This window comes from Camellia sinensis, chromosome 8 (assembly GCF_055761805.1).
Source record: "Camellia sinensis isolate YWXY chromosome 8, ASM5576180v1, whole genome shotgun sequence".
NCBI lineage: Eukaryota > Viridiplantae > Streptophyta > Magnoliopsida > Ericales > Theaceae > Camellia > Camellia sinensis.
In genome coordinates, this window is record NC_138968.1 from 146,176,199 (window position 1) to 146,193,273 (window position 17,075).

General features: G+C 34.0%; 1 protein-coding gene across 1 annotated transcript; it reads left to right on the forward strand.

Annotated features, from left to right (window-relative positions):
- The first annotated feature begins 13,129 nt into the window (after positions 1-13,129).
- LOC145797179 (wax ester synthase/diacylglycerol acyltransferase 3-like) lies at positions 13,130-16,025 on the forward strand. The gene is made up of 2 exons (XM_082883701.1): positions 13,130-13,444; positions 14,794-16,025. The coding sequence occupies exons 1-2, from the start codon at positions 13,238-13,240 to the stop codon at positions 15,457-15,459; spliced, it is 873 nt and encodes a 290-aa protein (XP_082739827.1). The 5' UTR covers positions 13,130-13,237; the 3' UTR covers positions 15,460-16,025.
- The last annotated feature ends 1,050 nt before the right edge of the window (positions 16,026-17,075 follow it).

Below are 17,075 nucleotides of genomic sequence, written 5' to 3' on the forward strand. Positions count from 1 at the left end.
TTTTTTTCATTTATTTTTTTTATTATGAGAAAAGTGTGATGTGATTGTAGTTTGTTCAATAATTTTTTTTAATGTGATTTAATCGTTTTATTTACTGCTTTAATGGTTCTTCTTTATAATTACTTTTTTATTATGAAAAAAATATGATTGTAGTTAGATAGCATAAAAATATTTGTAATTTGTATGATTGAAGTTATCTCATTTTTTTTTATTTGTATTTGGTCTAGCCAAAAAAAAATTATAATTTGATTTTTTAATATGATTAAAGTTAGATAAATATAAACACTCACAAAGAGAAAAATGTGATTGTAGTTAGTTCAACGGTTATTTTTTTTAAATGTGGATTGGTCAGAAGAATGTCTATACATTTCAGAAGGTTAAAAAAAATATATGTAAGTATAACATTTTTACTTTATAACATTTTATAAATACATAATATATGTATTGTTCATTAATTATAATACTAAGCCTTTGTTTGGCAATGACTTTTTTAGTTGGTTTTTTGGCCTTTTTGACTTTTTTAGCCTGAGACTTTTTTGTTTGTTTGGTATTCTTGATTGGATTTTTGGCTTTTTAGCTTTGGAATAGTGGATTTTTTTGGGGTCTTTTTGTGATTTTTGACTTTCTGTGATTTTTTGAATTTTTTTTTGTCTTTTTGTGATTATTTAACCAAATATGATAACCAAACACCACCTAACTATCATGTTGACAATGCAGGAATGCTGATGGAATACTCACAACAATTTAGATTTTAGTTATTTTTTTGTTTTTCTTATTCAGTGAATTTTGAACAAATGTAATAAATTTTTATTTTTATTACTTTAATTATACAATGTCAATATTTTCTTTTAAAATTATATATATTTTATGCTAACAAATTATAAATATGTTTGACATAATATAAATAATTTTTTTTTTAAAATTTAATCTCATGCATAGCACGAGTGATATGCTAGTTTATTATTATTGGAAAAAACTATTAAATTACATTAATGCGATCACCCAATGTAATATGCAGTTGGGACTGGTATGGTTGCATATATTTATTATAGGCATTGCTGTTTGGTCACGTGTTTCTCACGCTCTAATCACATGGAGCTTGCTCCCGGCTCTAAAGTGTCTCCCTAGTTGTCATGTTGACGTAATTTATTGTAAGTTAAAAAATTGATAATTAAAAAGTATAAATTAAAAGTATTTTTTTTAAAATTTTTAAATAAGGGAAAATTGGTTTAAGGTCCCTATATAACTTTTAGTAATGGATTAGGTCCACAATGTGTTTTTTTATAGCCTAAGGTCCCTCAATGTTATTTTAGAGTGTAAAATACCTGTCTTACCCTTGTTTATAATATACGTTGTTTTGAATTTGACAGCTAAAGATCATATTGATATTTTGTGGGAGATTACGTGAGGATGAACTTGACGATTCAGATTTTTGTGGAGATTTTCTAGGATTTTTGTAGGTGTTGAAATCATGTTCGTTGTTTGTAGGTGTTGATCGATCGTGTAGGAGTTGAAATCTGGTTCATTGTGTTTGATTTGATTTCATGTGGAGTTGAATTAGATAAGTTTTCAATTTTTGATTTGATTTGATCGTGTAGGTATTGAATTAGGTTTTTGTTTTTAGTTTTGATCAATGTGAGAGAGATGAACTCAGTGTTGTTGTTTTTTATTTTTGAAGTTAATTTTTCATTATCTGTTATTGATGAATTTTCGATGGAGTTGATTTTGATTTTTGGAGTTGCTTTTTCATTCTCTGTCAACATGGTTATGAGTTGCTTTTTGGTGCTCTGTTTTTCTGCGTTTTTGTGCTCTGTTTTTTGTTCACTTTGCATTTTTTGTGTAGTGCAGAGAAAATTGCAGGTTTGTTATTATAATTGAACTCAAATCACAGAGAAAATTGTAAGCTTGTAGTGCAGTGAAAATCATAGAGAAAATTGTAAATAGGCAGAGAAATTTACAGACGTAGCAATAGAGTAGTAAGTGTTTTGGTTTTTTTTTTAAATTTTTTGAATTGAATGTTTTGTGAACATAACAGATCTTCTCTGTGATTTTTTTATGTGCTTGTGTTTAATATATTTTTGTCTCTTGATGTTAATGTATTTTTGTTTTGTTATATTGAAAGTGAATATAAGTTCACAAATTCTCTGGACTTTTCTTTGTAGTCCAGAGAAAATCATATGATTGTATTACAAATGATAAGTATTACAAATTTCTCTGGACTTATATGTTGTGTTTTTATGTGTTTTTATATGTTTGCACTTTTCAAAGTTTTCTGATATGTTTTCTTTGCACTTTTCATTTTTTTTTTTTTTTTGCACTATTCATGTTTCTGGACTTTTCTTTGTAGTATAGAGAAAATCGTAGGTTTGTTATTATAATCCAATGAAAATGACAGAGAAAATGTTAAGCTTGTAGTTGAGTGAAAATCACCCTTGAAGTTGGTGTCTTGATCTTGATGCTTATTGCTTCTTCAACTTGGACTTGTTTTTTTTGTGGTGTTCTGATGCTGCTACTGCGTTTTGATCTAAGATCATAAGACGCAGACACAGAGACTTTTGGTTTCTTTTTCGGGGTTTCTGGGGCTGTGCTGCTTCTGCGCTTTGCCATTTCTATAGAATGAAAACATAAACATTAAATTCCAGAGAAAATTACAAGGTAGCAATGATTACACAACAGAGAAAATTACAAGGTAGCAACATAAACATAACAGAGAAAATTACACAACAGAGAAATTTTGAGGAAATGGAGCATTGAACAAAATAAATATGCCAGAGAAAATTAGACACAAGACATAAACATTATGTGGCCAGAGAAAATTAGACACACAAGTAAGAAAAGTAATTTGGCCAGAGAAAATTATAAATGCCAGAGAAAATTAGCCACACCAATAGAGTAGTAAGCCACAAATAATTTGCTTGAAAAAATAATGAAGAAATATAAACATGCCAGATAAAATTACACAATAAAGAAACACAAATGTAGCAAGCCAGAGAAATTTACAAAAACAAGAACACAAGAAGCTTCAATAAGAAGCCCCAAATGCACAGAAAGCAGTTCAATTTTGACAGTTGGAAGGAAAGCAACCCATCATCAGTTGGAAGCAAAGAAATTCTAGACTTCCAAAGAATTTCTTTGGATTCAACCCAGAGAAAATTCAAATTTCTCTGGTCCAGAATTTCTCTGGAACGATAAAACTCTGATTTGATCAATTTGTCATTGGTTTTGCTACTGCTGATTCAATCACAATTTCCTGCACAAACAAATTAATAGTTCCTCTATGAGTTTGTGATAAATTTTCTTTAAACTTAATGGTATGAATTTCTTTGGGTTGAATCCAGAGAAAATTCAAATTTCTCTGGATCACTTTAAGCCTTCATCTACTGCTGCCTCTTCCTCAAGCTTCTTTTTCCAATATTCTTCAAGTAGGGGTCCAAATATTGCTTTTCCAGAAACAACTCCAATTCTACTAAACCCAAAAAATCAAAAGACGTTATATTCAACACTCAGAGAAATTTTGAACCTAAAGATGTTATATTCAACACTGGATATATATATATGTATGTATCATATATATATACATGTTTGCAACCATAGATAAGATAACTAAGAGTGACTGTTTGATTATGGTTGCAAATGGTCTTAATTGATTAATTATCATATACATACTAGTCAAGACAGTAAGCAACAGATTGTATATATATATATATATATGCATGTATCATATATATATATATATATATACATCTATCAACTCCACTCCACTCTGTTTGTTTACCAGAAAATCAAATTTGCCAAACTTAGTGCTTTTGTTTTGCTGAATTTGTTTTCGTACTCGCCGGAAAATACCCAACACCAGTATCAGCATCACAAAGGAGAATATCCAGTAGACAGGTCAAAAAAATCAACTCATCTGAAGATGAACAAACGTAGGGTATTTTGGTCCAAGAAATTGATAAAATGCGCGGGTATTTTGGTTAGGGACCTGAGGCAGTATTACATTTTTTAATGTCCTTCATGCAGAAAATTGTTATTATTAGGGAGCTTAAAAAAAAAACCCCTTTAAATAATCAGTTTTTTTTAACTTATTTAAACTATTTCTACTTAAAAAGTTATAAGCAGAAGTTGCACCAAACAGTCTGATACAGATTTTCAAATTAAAATAAGTTATAATCACCTCATATAATCCACACCAAATACCCCCAATGTGGCCTTGAGGTGTAGGTTACATACTACATAGGTGAAGCCAACCAAGATAAAGGATAAATATTAAATGTAAGAGTAATATTATTATTTAATAAATAATTTGATTTTGTGATATGAATTACAATATTGTCAAATAATTGAAAGATAAAAATTGTCCGACTTAATTTATTTGTGACTTTTTATTAACAAATAACATAGGTAGCTATTAATATTTTTTTTCCACTCAGCCTCAATTCCTTACGAGATCCCAGTGACACTACGTTCTCTCTCTCTCGTGTGTTTTTTTAATTTTAGGTGATTTATTAACATGTAATGTGTTCATTGTGTAAAGAGAATAAAAATCCCCACCTCTAATTATAAATTCAACGAGGACATGATTGAGAAATAACATATTCTTGCATGTTTTATTGTGCTCTTGCTAAGATAGGATACCGTGAAGAGAGATGCTAGGAAGATGAAAACTTCTAAATATAGAATGCACAAATATAACACATATATTCGTATTTGAAATTTTTTATATTTTTTCATTTTTTCATTCTGTGACCGGCCAACATGACCAAAAAGTTCTTATTGATACTTTCCTATGTTTGATTGGAGGATTTAGAAAGGGATTTGGAAAAGAAAATGGAAAAGGTAGGTGAAATATGAATAAAATATACCTATATTTCACTTAGTTTCACACGCTTTTTCCTTTTTTCCTTCCAAATCTCTCATCAAATCTCCCAACTAAACACAACATTAAGACAACAAATCTTTTCTTACATATAGTGAGTATGAATTAATTTTGAGCCATGTATCATTAAACTTTATCTTGTAAAGCGAACGTGTAATTATAATAACTAAATTTTTATTGGTAAAGTTTTGGTTTTTTTAAAAAATTATTTTTAGATCTTCCGGTCAGAACGGTAATGGAATCGGGTGTTTAAATTTGAGCTGGTTTTGGTTTTGGGCCATGTTAGCGATTTTGATTTTTTGATTTGAGGTGGTTTTTGTTTTGGGTTCACTGGTAGAATCGTGATCTAACAGCTATGCATGAGAGAACGCTAAAATGAAATGAAAAAAAAAAAGAGGAGAAATTTCAATTCAGTTGAGTTTTCAAAAAAAAATTACAGAAAATGATACATGTATGATGTATATATATATATATATATATTAATAATTAAAATTATAAATTTATCTACCATTTTAGCCTTTTTTTGACAATTAGATTAAAAGTCACTTTATTGGTATTTTAATTTTTTTTAATCACATCACCTCTTTAATTTTTTTTATATATATATTTTTAAAAAATAAAATAAATAAAATTAACTTTTAACCTATTTTTCAAAATAGGCTTATGTAATAATTTTTTGATGATACATATGAGGTCTGGATCATCTCTAGTCCAGATCTGAGACAACCTATTCTAGTTCGGCCCATTGGGTTCATTTTGGGGCTATTTTTTGATAATATAAATCGTTTACATTTTAGATTTGTTGAATATATTATTCTTGTAATATTGGCATCACTTTTGTCTTGAAAAGAATGGATGATCAGAAAATTAACGGTTTACAAAAAAATAATTTGAATATATAGTATCCGTTATCCAATTGATATGATTTTTTACAAGATACTCAATAAATTTTAAAATATAAATAATTTAAATTATCAAAAAAAAAAAACTCAAAAATAAATACAATAAACTTGACTGGACCCTCCAGTTCAGATGAGGGGAGACAAGCCACTGCCATACAACTGATACGTAATTTATGTATAAAAAAGTATTAGGACCCACACGTTTGACGCGGCGTAGCCACCATGATCCACGAGTTTGACGGGGCATGGCCCCAAAAAACACAGACGTGTCAAATGAAAATTGGCTATTCTTAAAGAGGCATCCACCAGTGTACACCTAACTTGGGGATTTGGATTAGGCCAATTAATTTGAGGCAACAGTTTAAATTTGGTGGATCTATTTTTCGATCGTTAATTTTTATAATTTATTGATTAAAATATTAATAAAAATTAAGATGATTAAATATTAATAATTAAGGACCTGTTTGGTAACGTTTACTTTTTCAGTTTATATTTATAAAAATTTTATAAACTGGTTTTTGTTTATTTTTAGAAAAACATAAACTACAAACGCGTTTGGTTTAGACAAAATGTTTAAAAAAATTTAAAAATATAAAAAAGAGTGAGAAATAACAAGTGGTGGTGGGTGGTGGGTGATGACGAGTGGTGGCGGCAGAAGACGGTGATGGAAAATGATGGCGAGTGGTGGTGGCGGAAGAAAGTGGTGAAAATTTGTGTCAGGTGCAGGGTGATGGTAGCAGAAGACGGTAGTGAAAAGTGGTGGCAAATGGCGGGCGGGTGGGTGGGTGGTGGTGGCGGAAAACGATGATGGAAAGTGGTGGCAAGTGGCAAGTGGTAGCGGCGGAAGATGGTGATGGAAAGTGGTGACAGGTGGGTGGATGGTGGTGGCAGGTGGATGGTAGATGGCGGGTGGTGGTGGGTGGATGGGTGGGTGGGTGACGGTGGCGGGTGGTGGCGAGTGGGTGGTGGTGGTGGTGGTGGTGGCGAGTGGGTGGTGGATGATGGTGGTGGTGGTGAGTGGGTGGCAGGTGATGGTGGGTGGTGGTGGCTAGTGATGGCGGCTGGTGGGAGGTAGTGACAGGTGGGTAATGAGTGGTGGTGGCAGACGGATGGATGGTAATGGTAGGTGGTGAGTGGTGGCGGGTGGGTGGCAGGTGGGTGGTAGGTGGTGGTGGTGGTGGTGGTGGTGAGGGGTGGGTGGTGATAGGGAGTAGGTGACAGATGGGTGGTGGTGGCAAGTGGGTGGTGGGTGACAGGTAGGTGGTGGGTGGTAAGGGCGGTGGTGGCGGGCGGTCGGTGGTGGTGGCGAGCGGGTGGTGGCTGGTGGTGGTGGTGGCGAGGGGTGGGTGGTGGTAGCGAGTGGGTGGTTGATGGTGGTGGCGGCGGCGGCTGGTGGGTGGTGGTAGCGAGTGGGTGGTGGTGGCTGGTAGTGGTGGCAGGTGGGTGGTGAGTAGTGGTAGAAGGTGGTAGTAGGGGTGGGTAGTGGGTGGTGGTGGTGGAAGACGGTGGTAGAAAATGGTGACGGGTGGTGGCTAGTGTTGGGTGGTAAAAAAAAAAAAAAACTCAAAACTCAAAATGTAAACTTATTTTTTGAGTTTACATTTTTTGGCCAAATTTGTAAACTGAGACCACTGATTTATAAATTAAAAATTTACCAAACAAGTTTTTATTTGAGTTTTTAAAATTTTTGTAAATATAAACTGAAAACTGAAAATGTAAGGTGCCGTTTGGTAATACTTACGTTTTCAGTTTTTTGTTTATATTTACAAAAATTTTAAAAATTCAAATAAAAACTTGTTTGGTAAAATTTTTGATTTATAAATCAGTGGTCTCAGTTTATAAATTTGGCCAAAAAATGAAAACACAAAAAATGTATTTCCATTTTGAGTTTTCAGTTTTTTTTTTATCACCCAACATTAGCCACCACCCGCCACCATTTTCCACCACCGTTATCCGCCGCCACCACCCACCACCCACTACCCACCCTTCACCACCACCACCACCACCACCTGCCGCCACCACTCACCACCTACCTACTACCACCAGCCACCACCTGCCACCACCACCCCCCTGCCACCCACTCGCCATCACCAACCACCCCTCGCCGCCGCCGCCACCACCACCACCACCACCACCACCCACCTGCCATCCACTCGCCATTACCTACCACCTGCCATTACCATTCACCGTCCGCCACCACCACCCGGCACTTACTTGCCACCACCACTCACCACCCACCTGCCACCCACCACCACCGCCCACCTGCCACCTACTCGCCACCATTACCCACCACCACCACCACCCACTCGCCACCCACCTGCCACCACCACCACCCACTCGCCACCCACCTGCCACCACCACCCACCACCACCACCACCCACTTGCTACCACCTATCACCCGCCACCACCACCACCCGCCACCCACCTGCCACCACCACCCACCCACCCACCCACCACCACTACCCGTCACCTACCTGCCACCACCCGCCATCCGCTACCCACCTGCTACCACCACCCACCACCCGCCACCCGCCGCTACCACCACCACCGCCACCACCCACTTGCTACCACCCATCACCCATCACCGTCACCCACCCACCCACCATCACCACCACCACCCACCACCCGCCCGCCACCACCCACTACCACCCGCCATCCGTCACCTACCTGCCACTACCACCACCATCACCACCACCCACTCGCTACCACCCGCCACCGTCACCTACCCACCCGTCACCCGCCACCTACCACCACCCGCCATCCGTCACCCACCCACCCACCATCACCACCCACCACCCGCCCGCCACCACTCACTACCACCCACCATCCGTCACCCACCCACCATCACCACCCACCACCCGCCCGCCACCACCCACTACTACCCACCATCTGTCACCCACCCGCCACCACCACCACCACCACCACCACCCACTCGCTACCACCCGCCACCGTCACCCATCCACCCACCACCCGCCACCTACCACCTACCACCACCCGCCATCCGCCACCCACCTGTCATCACCACTCGCGCACCACCACCACCCGCCACCGTCACCGTCACCCACCCACCACCACCACCCACCCGCCACCACTAGCTACCCACCACCCACCATCACCACTTTCCACCATTGTCTTCCGCCACCACTTGCCACCCACTCGCCATTTCTCACTCTTTTTTATATTTTTAAATTTTTTAAAACATTTTGTCAATTACCAAACGCGTTTGTAGTTTATGTTTTTCTAAAAATAAACAAAAAATAAACAAAAACCAGTTTATAAAATTTTTATAAATGTAAACTGAAAACGTAAACGTTACCAAACACACTAAGTGTTACCAAACGGCACCTAAATATTTGAATCACATTTATATGATAAAAAATAAATAATTATTTTTGAAATTATATTTGACTCAACGGAGATAGAGGCTTTAGTGACAATTGTGATCGAGTGTGATTGTTGGGGGTGGGGGGTAGAGTGGTTTGAGAATTAAGGTTTTCTCAACTTTAAATTTAAATTTGTGAGAATTTGACTGGCTAGTGGAGTCAATCATGAGTCTCGTTTTGATATTTTAAATCGTTTATTTTGTAAGATACTCAATATATATATATATATATATATCATTCTTGATAAAAATTACTTAGATCCGATAATCGTAATTTTATTTTATTATATTATATTTTTCTTAAAAAAACATATGACATATTTTTTAAAAACATACTTATCGTCTTTTTAATAAAAATGGTAATAAAATGAAAATATTATAATTATTGAATCAATCTAATTTTTTTCATTAATAATATATATATTAAAAATTTTATAAAATGAACGATTCAAATTATCAAACGAAATTAATATCGCTCGTCAATGAAGCCGAACCCCCACATAAAAAGAAAGGTGACTCCATCGGTCAGACAGCAAATGGCTAAAAATTTCAATAGGCATATAGGGCTGCAAACGAGCTGAGTCAAGCTGAACAGAGAGCTTTACTATGTTTGAGTTTGTTTATTAAGATTTTAATGAATTCGAACTCGAGTTTGAGCTTAATAAAAATTTAATGAACCGAATTCGAGCCAAGTTGGGTTAGGCTTGACTCGAACTAGAACCTGTTCACGAGCCTTAACGAGACAAAAAATTTATAAATTCATATTTGCGTATAAGACTAAAATTATAATCAAAACTTTAATTATACAATTATATATACAATATATATAAACATATTAAAAAAAGGGTTATTTACATACAAATCCCATTTTGTAAACTTATAATCCATTAAGTCCTAGATAAAATCATTTGCTCCTTCAAGTCCCATTAATGTTTAATAGACCAATTTACCCTTCCAAGACATCCTCCATCCCTGCCAAACAATTGTTTTCATTCTCTCTCTCTTATTTTTACACCCACTCCCCCAACGACAACAACCAGACTCTCTCTAACCTCCGACTCGAGCTTCGAAACACGAGAGGCGATTACCATAGACATGATCTTTCTGGCGAGATCGATTTGGTTGTAGGGATTACTTGGAATCACCGTCAGAATCTCATCGGGTAAATGAAACTCCGGGTCGCCTCCGCTGCTCTGCTGCGATATCTTCAATCCAAAATTTTCTCTTTCAAGCCCTAATTTTATTTGATGAATGTGTGGAGAGAGAGAGAGAGAGAGAGAGAGAGAGAGTAGATTGATAATATTCTCAATTTTAATCATGAAAAAAATTGAAAATTTTCTCAAAACTGATAATATTCTCTATTAATACTAGAAAAAAATTTGAGAAATTTCTTAGTTTTAATAATTATAAACTGAATTCGTTCTCTGTTTTTAAATTGAGAACATTCTCAATTTATAATATTCTCAATTTTAATCATGAAAAAAATTGAGCAATTTCTCAAAACTGATAATATTTTCAATTCATACTAGAAAAAAAATTGAGAAATTTCTTAATTTTGATAATTATATATTGAAATCATTCTCTGTTTTTAAATTAAGAACATTCTCAGTTTTGGTGTAAACATCTGACACCACTCTCTCTCTCCTCTCTTTTCGATCTTCTCATTCCTAGAACCATTTCTAACTCCTTACACTCCCAAACCTTCTCTTTTTTTGCTTTTCAATCTTTGTGGTTTTTTCTTTTTTTTTTGGATCGAAGATTTGAAGCATTTCGGCAAAGGAGATTTGAAGAAGATTGGTATTGATAATTTTTTTTTTTTTTTTGCTTTGAAATTTTGGAGGTTTGTTTTGGGAATTTGATGATACGTCAAATTAGAATACATTGACATTTATGAAGACTGTATGAGTGGTTGAAGTTGAAACGAATCGGCTTCTTCGGTGGCTTCCCAAGCTTTGTTTTAGATGGAATGGTAGATCCTGTTAATTATGGCAATCCTGAGCACGACATCGATCAGGTCTCTCTCTCTCTCTCCCTCTTTCTCTCTTTTTCTCTCTCTCTCTCTCTCTCTCTCTCTATATATATATATATATATTCAGGAATTCAAAACAATGTGTTGTTGATGTAATGACCCAATTTAACGGCAATGCTATTATTTATACACTTGTTTGGGTTAAAGGGAAAAACATCTTTTTACCTATAAATGGGACTTATTGGTTCAAAAACTTTTTGACAGGACCTAAGTTACTACCAAATATGTAGATAGGACTTTTAGGTAATTAATCTAAAAAAAAATCAATATTTTACCAAAATAATAATATCTACTATCACTATTATATAAATGTAATATTTATTTAACTATTATTTACATTTATGTTTTTTAAATATATAAATAGCATATTTATCTTATTTTTATACCTATTTTTACATTATTTAGTATATAAATAATAAATATTAAACGAACTAACTAACGAATCAAGCTTATGAGTTGAGCTTTAAAATGTTTGAGCTTGTTTATTAAAAATTTAACGATCGAACGCAAAAAAAATTTAACGAACTGAGTTTGAACAAACTCTTGCCGAGCCAAACTCGAGTTTGTTCACAAACGGTTCTATTCTTTTGCAGCCCTATAGACCGACCTCACTTTTGTCCAGAAAAAGTGTTATGCTATATGTTATTTGTAATAGTTTTGTTTTGATCCTACATTAATTGGTGTAGCAAAGTCTTACCCAACAATACATTCACCCAAAATAAATAAATTACAAATACACCTCCAAAGGTTTGATTAAAATACAAATCACCACTGTGGTTCTGAAAATTACATTCCACCCCTGAGGTTTCTAATTTCATAACAAATCGTCTTTTTTATTAATAAATCATCAAGTCAATTAACAGTTTAAATAATGTTATAAATATGTTTCAATTAATAATTTATGTAATTTTATTATTGTATAGGAGAGCAATTATGAATTTCTTTTTTTAAGTCAATTCTGTTAAATAAAAATTTTTAATAAGGGAATATTTGTAATTTTTCAAATTAAAGGGGGCAATCTATACTTTAAGCAAACTTCAAGGGTGTATTTGTAATTTATCCCAAAAAAAAAATGTGAAAAAGTCTTACCCAATAGAGGGAAAAGTAGGGGTATGGGATTGCTATTGTGCCCTTAACCCAACAATAGCTGTTGTGTTTCAATTTGGGACTTATTATGAACTTATTTTTATGATCTGAATCGTTCATTTTGTAAGATTTGTTGAGTATCTTATATATATCAAAAAATTATATTGATCGGATATTGATAGGTATGTGATCGGATTGCATATTTTTTATACTATTTCAAAAGAAAAACATATTGTTTATTTTTTTTTATGATAAATGTAATCCGATCACATAATTATCGATATCTGATTAATATAATTTCTGACATGCTTGAAACAGTTGATGAGCCCTAAAAAATGACGGTTTGAATCATAAAAATAAACTCATAATAAACCTCAAATTGAGTCAAGACAATTACTGTTGTACCCTTGACATAACAACAACCCCTCTCCCAAAGGATAGGCGGGCTCTAGTGTCATAAATTGGAAGTGTAGCTAGTAATGGAAGCAATATCCTTGTCAACAATGATTCATCCCACTAAAAATATCACCACTAATGGTACTAATGCATTAAAAAGTAAAAAAAAAAAAAAAAATATAACTCCAAGACCAAAACATCACATCATTAATCGCGGGACCCACTGCCACTTAATTAGTGGGAACACTAATTAGTGCTCCCAGGCATTTTTCATATCCTTATATAGTGGTTGTGAAAATTCATTTCAATTGTCGTAATGATAAATTCATTATTATTTTATGATGTTTTAAATAATTTATTGACACGGGAAATGAGAAGATCTACTTGGTGCTTCTAAAAAAATTATGTCAAGTATTGTAATAATTTTTTTTTTTTCTAAAAAAAAAATGAAAATAACCATAAATTCATAATTGTAGGGGAATGTTGCTTTAAATAGTGAAACTTTTGTATTGGTAGATGAAGCTAAGATAGCACGAGAGGTGGAGAGCACACCCAGTAACACAAGAATGGCGATGGAGTTAATGAAGAAGAAAGAAGAGGAGGAAGTGGGAGAAGAGCCAGTGAGTCCAACTGGGCAATACTTCAACAGCTCTGCTCTCTCTGTTTCAGTTCTTTCGGTTTTGGAATTTCAAGTTCCCATTGATGATTCCCAAACCGTGTCTCTTCTCAACGATGTCTTCCTCCCCATCAACCCCCGCTTTTCCTCCGTCATGGTACTCTCTCTCTCTCTCTAAAAATCAAACACATTTTTCTCACATTTCTAGTGAAATAGGATTGTGTTCGATTCTGGAATCGATTTCTGTGTTACTAGACATTTTCAAGTGTTTGGAATGTACATGCTTTTGTTAGCAAATTGTGGCAATAAGTGAATACGATAGTTTTATTTTAAGCACATAACAGTTTCTATTTACATATAAATTAATTATAAATTGAGATGTAACTTTCTGACATGAACGATGTGAGACTCACAAGAAAGTGAGACCAAGAGTTGTTTTCGGTTTTATCATCAATATATGTTCATATACTTTTCCTAAGTATAATGCAAACTTATGTACTCCAAATTTTAATGTATATTATAGATTTAAATTCAGTAACATATAAGTTACACTCATAATAAATATGATTCATATTTTTATTTTTTTTGATGAAAGTTTTGCATACTTAATTGAGCTCATCAAATTAATTATCATGGTTTTTGATCACTACTAATAATAATGCAATCTTGTTGCCAAATCTTTTATGCTGTGTTTGATTAGGGGATTTGAGAATGGATTTAGAAAGAGAAATGAAAAAAGTAGGTGAAATGCAAATAAAATAACAGCAATGCTAGGTATCATGAAAAAAATTTTATGAAAATGATCATGAAAGATTTATGACTGTTGGATTACACTTAAAATAAAGCACCACACACTAATTAAGGTAATCCAAGAGTCATAAATCTTTCATGATCATCAAGGGTCATAAATCTTTCATGATCATTTTCATGAAAATTTTTTCATGATCCCTACATTTTCTCATAAAATATATACTTACATTTCATCTATTTTCACATATTTTTTCTCTTTCCATTTCTAAATCCCTCTCCAAATTCTCTAATCAAACCCAGCATACTAAGGTTAAGTTTGGGAAGACTAAATAAGTGCACTTTTTGTCTTTTTGGACTAAAAAATTGGGGTTGAAAATATGGATGTTTGGGTTAACTTTTTGACTTTTTATTGAAAAATGTGTAATAAAAAATTATAAAAATTGATTTGTAGGGAAAAATTTGAATTGGGAGTTGTGCAGCCGTAATTGTTGACTTTTGGTGAATAGTGTTAACTTTTTAACTTTTTGAGTAACTTTTTGACTTTTTGACTTTTTTGAAACATTCCAAACTTGGCCTAAATACAAGTTCATCAACAAAGGGTAGGTAGGCGAGTCGTACATGAATTAAAACCACGCGCATTGATTCGTCCACGTCCCAAACAGAGTAAACTTTGCTGGAAATTTATTGCATTTGTGTTCCAGAACAGTAGTACTACTAACAATGACAGGTAATTAAATTTTATTTTTTTCTAAGCAGGTTTTAGACAAAAATGGTGTAAAACAATGGAAGAGAGTGAAAGTGAACCTCAAAGACCACATTAACATCCCCATTTTCCCACCACCCACCGGAGACTCGGGGGAGCTCTACGACGAGCAATTCGACAACTACTTGACGAAAATAGCCGTCGAAGAGCTTCCACAGAGCAGGCCATTATGGGAAATTCACTTGATCAAGTACCCAACAAGGAATGCAGCTGGGCATGTGGTGTTCAAGGTTCACCATGCTATGGGAGACGGGTTTTCGATGATGGGTGCTCTGCTTTCTTGTTTACAGAGAGCTGATGATCCTTCTCTGCCATTAACATTCCCGAAGGTTCGAATGAATGTGAATCGGGGGAAAGAAGAAGATGAGAAGAAGAATAAGGAGGGTGTTATGAAGAGTGTGCCTAGGATTTTAACTGGGTTTTGTAACACTATTTTGGATTTTGGATGGAGTCTTTTGAAGAGTAGTTTTGTTGAAGATGATCGGAGTCTGATTCGATCTGGAGATGATGGTGTGGAGTTTAGGCCGGTGACTATAACTACTATAACGTTCTCTCTTGATCAGATCAAACAAATTAAGTCCAATCTTCAAGTGGTAAGTTTCGCAATTCTTTCCAGCGCTGGTCTCACAAAATTATTACAAATGCATGAGAAAGATTAAAGGTGTGTTTGGTTTGGTTTTGAGTGATAATTTTTTTAAAAAAAATTTGGGAAAAGAGTTTAGAATTTTTTTTTGATTTATTTGGTTGTATATTTTGGAAATAGTTTTAGAGCATGAGAGTTTGTGATGATTTGACATTTTGTTATAGTTGAATAGATAAGTGTGAGAGAAAAAAATGATTGAGAAAGAGAGAGGAGAGAGAAAAAGTAATTGATTGATGTGTAGGAGAGAAAAAGTGATTTTGGAAATTTTTTTCAAAAAGTTTCTAACCAAACAAAATTTTGAATTTTTTTTTCAAAAATTGTATTTTGAAAGTTAAACCAAACAAGGCCTAAGAATTTAATTATTAATATTTATACAATTTTTAATTAACTTTCAAAATTACCACTGCATTGTTTTTATTTTTTTATTATATTTTTTTTTGCATTGTTATTATGGTGTGCTTTGCTCTTTATTGGGTTAAGAAGATTATGAAAATTAAATTAAAAATACATATATCTGTAGTATTTTTTTGTTAGTGTTATATGCTATTTGAGTTGTACGAAATGGGAAAGAGAAAAAAAAAATCTCGCTAATGACGGTTCTTCTTGGTCTGTCAATAAAAGGTATAAAATTTTAAAATATTTATAATCTCAAAATACTTTTCGTATATTTTAAAATATTTTCATACATTTCAAAAGATAAGAGATAAAGTCTTATTAGGTAAAATTAATTTTGTTCAAGATTTCAAGTGCTTGATCTTCTCACTTTATTTATCAAAAACAAATAATTTCATTTCATAATCAATAATTCTATGCGGATTATTTCTACTTACCATATTTTGTTTAATACTCATAGTTGTTGGGTATAATAAATTCCATATAAATGTAATTAATATTCAGAAATTGGGAGTGATCGGTTTGATTTAGTTAGAAGGTAAATCAAGATCCAAACGAGACCGTAAAGCCATTGATTCGGATCCATTTGTGATTTGATCAAAAATATTTTTTTTAACACCCTAAATCAGAGTCACATTAAAGCTCCCCGTACAGAGTTGTCGACTCTAGAGAGAGGACGACCCATTACACACATTTATAATTGGGGACCTCTTTCATAGTCAACCACTTCGGCCCTAGCAACTGTCCACCATACTTTAATGACGCTAAATCCATAGAAAGTTTAATTATTGGTTTTTTTTTTTCGGGTTCCCCATAACATTAACACTTCCAATTACTATGCCTATATATATGTGGGAAAAAAAAAAAACTCCATTGTTTGTGTGTGGAGCTGCTAAACCCACTGAAGTTCGGAAATTTGTTAGAATTATACAGTTTTGTGCAACTGTTTTTTAAATTTTTTCATAAATTAACATCATTGTTTTTTAAAAAAAAGAAGTAATATTATATTTGTCATATTTTTATGTATTGCTTTGTTTATTAATGTGGCATAATTATTTGTGGAATCCATTACAACAATCATCGTCAATGAGACACAATAAATAAAAACAATCTTATCACTACAGGAAATATGGGGTTAGGCGGCGTTTTTTTAACGGCGTTTTTCAAAACGCCATTGTTTCCAATATTTAACGGCGTTTTAGAAACGTCTTGTTTTTCTGTAACTGAAACGACGCCGTT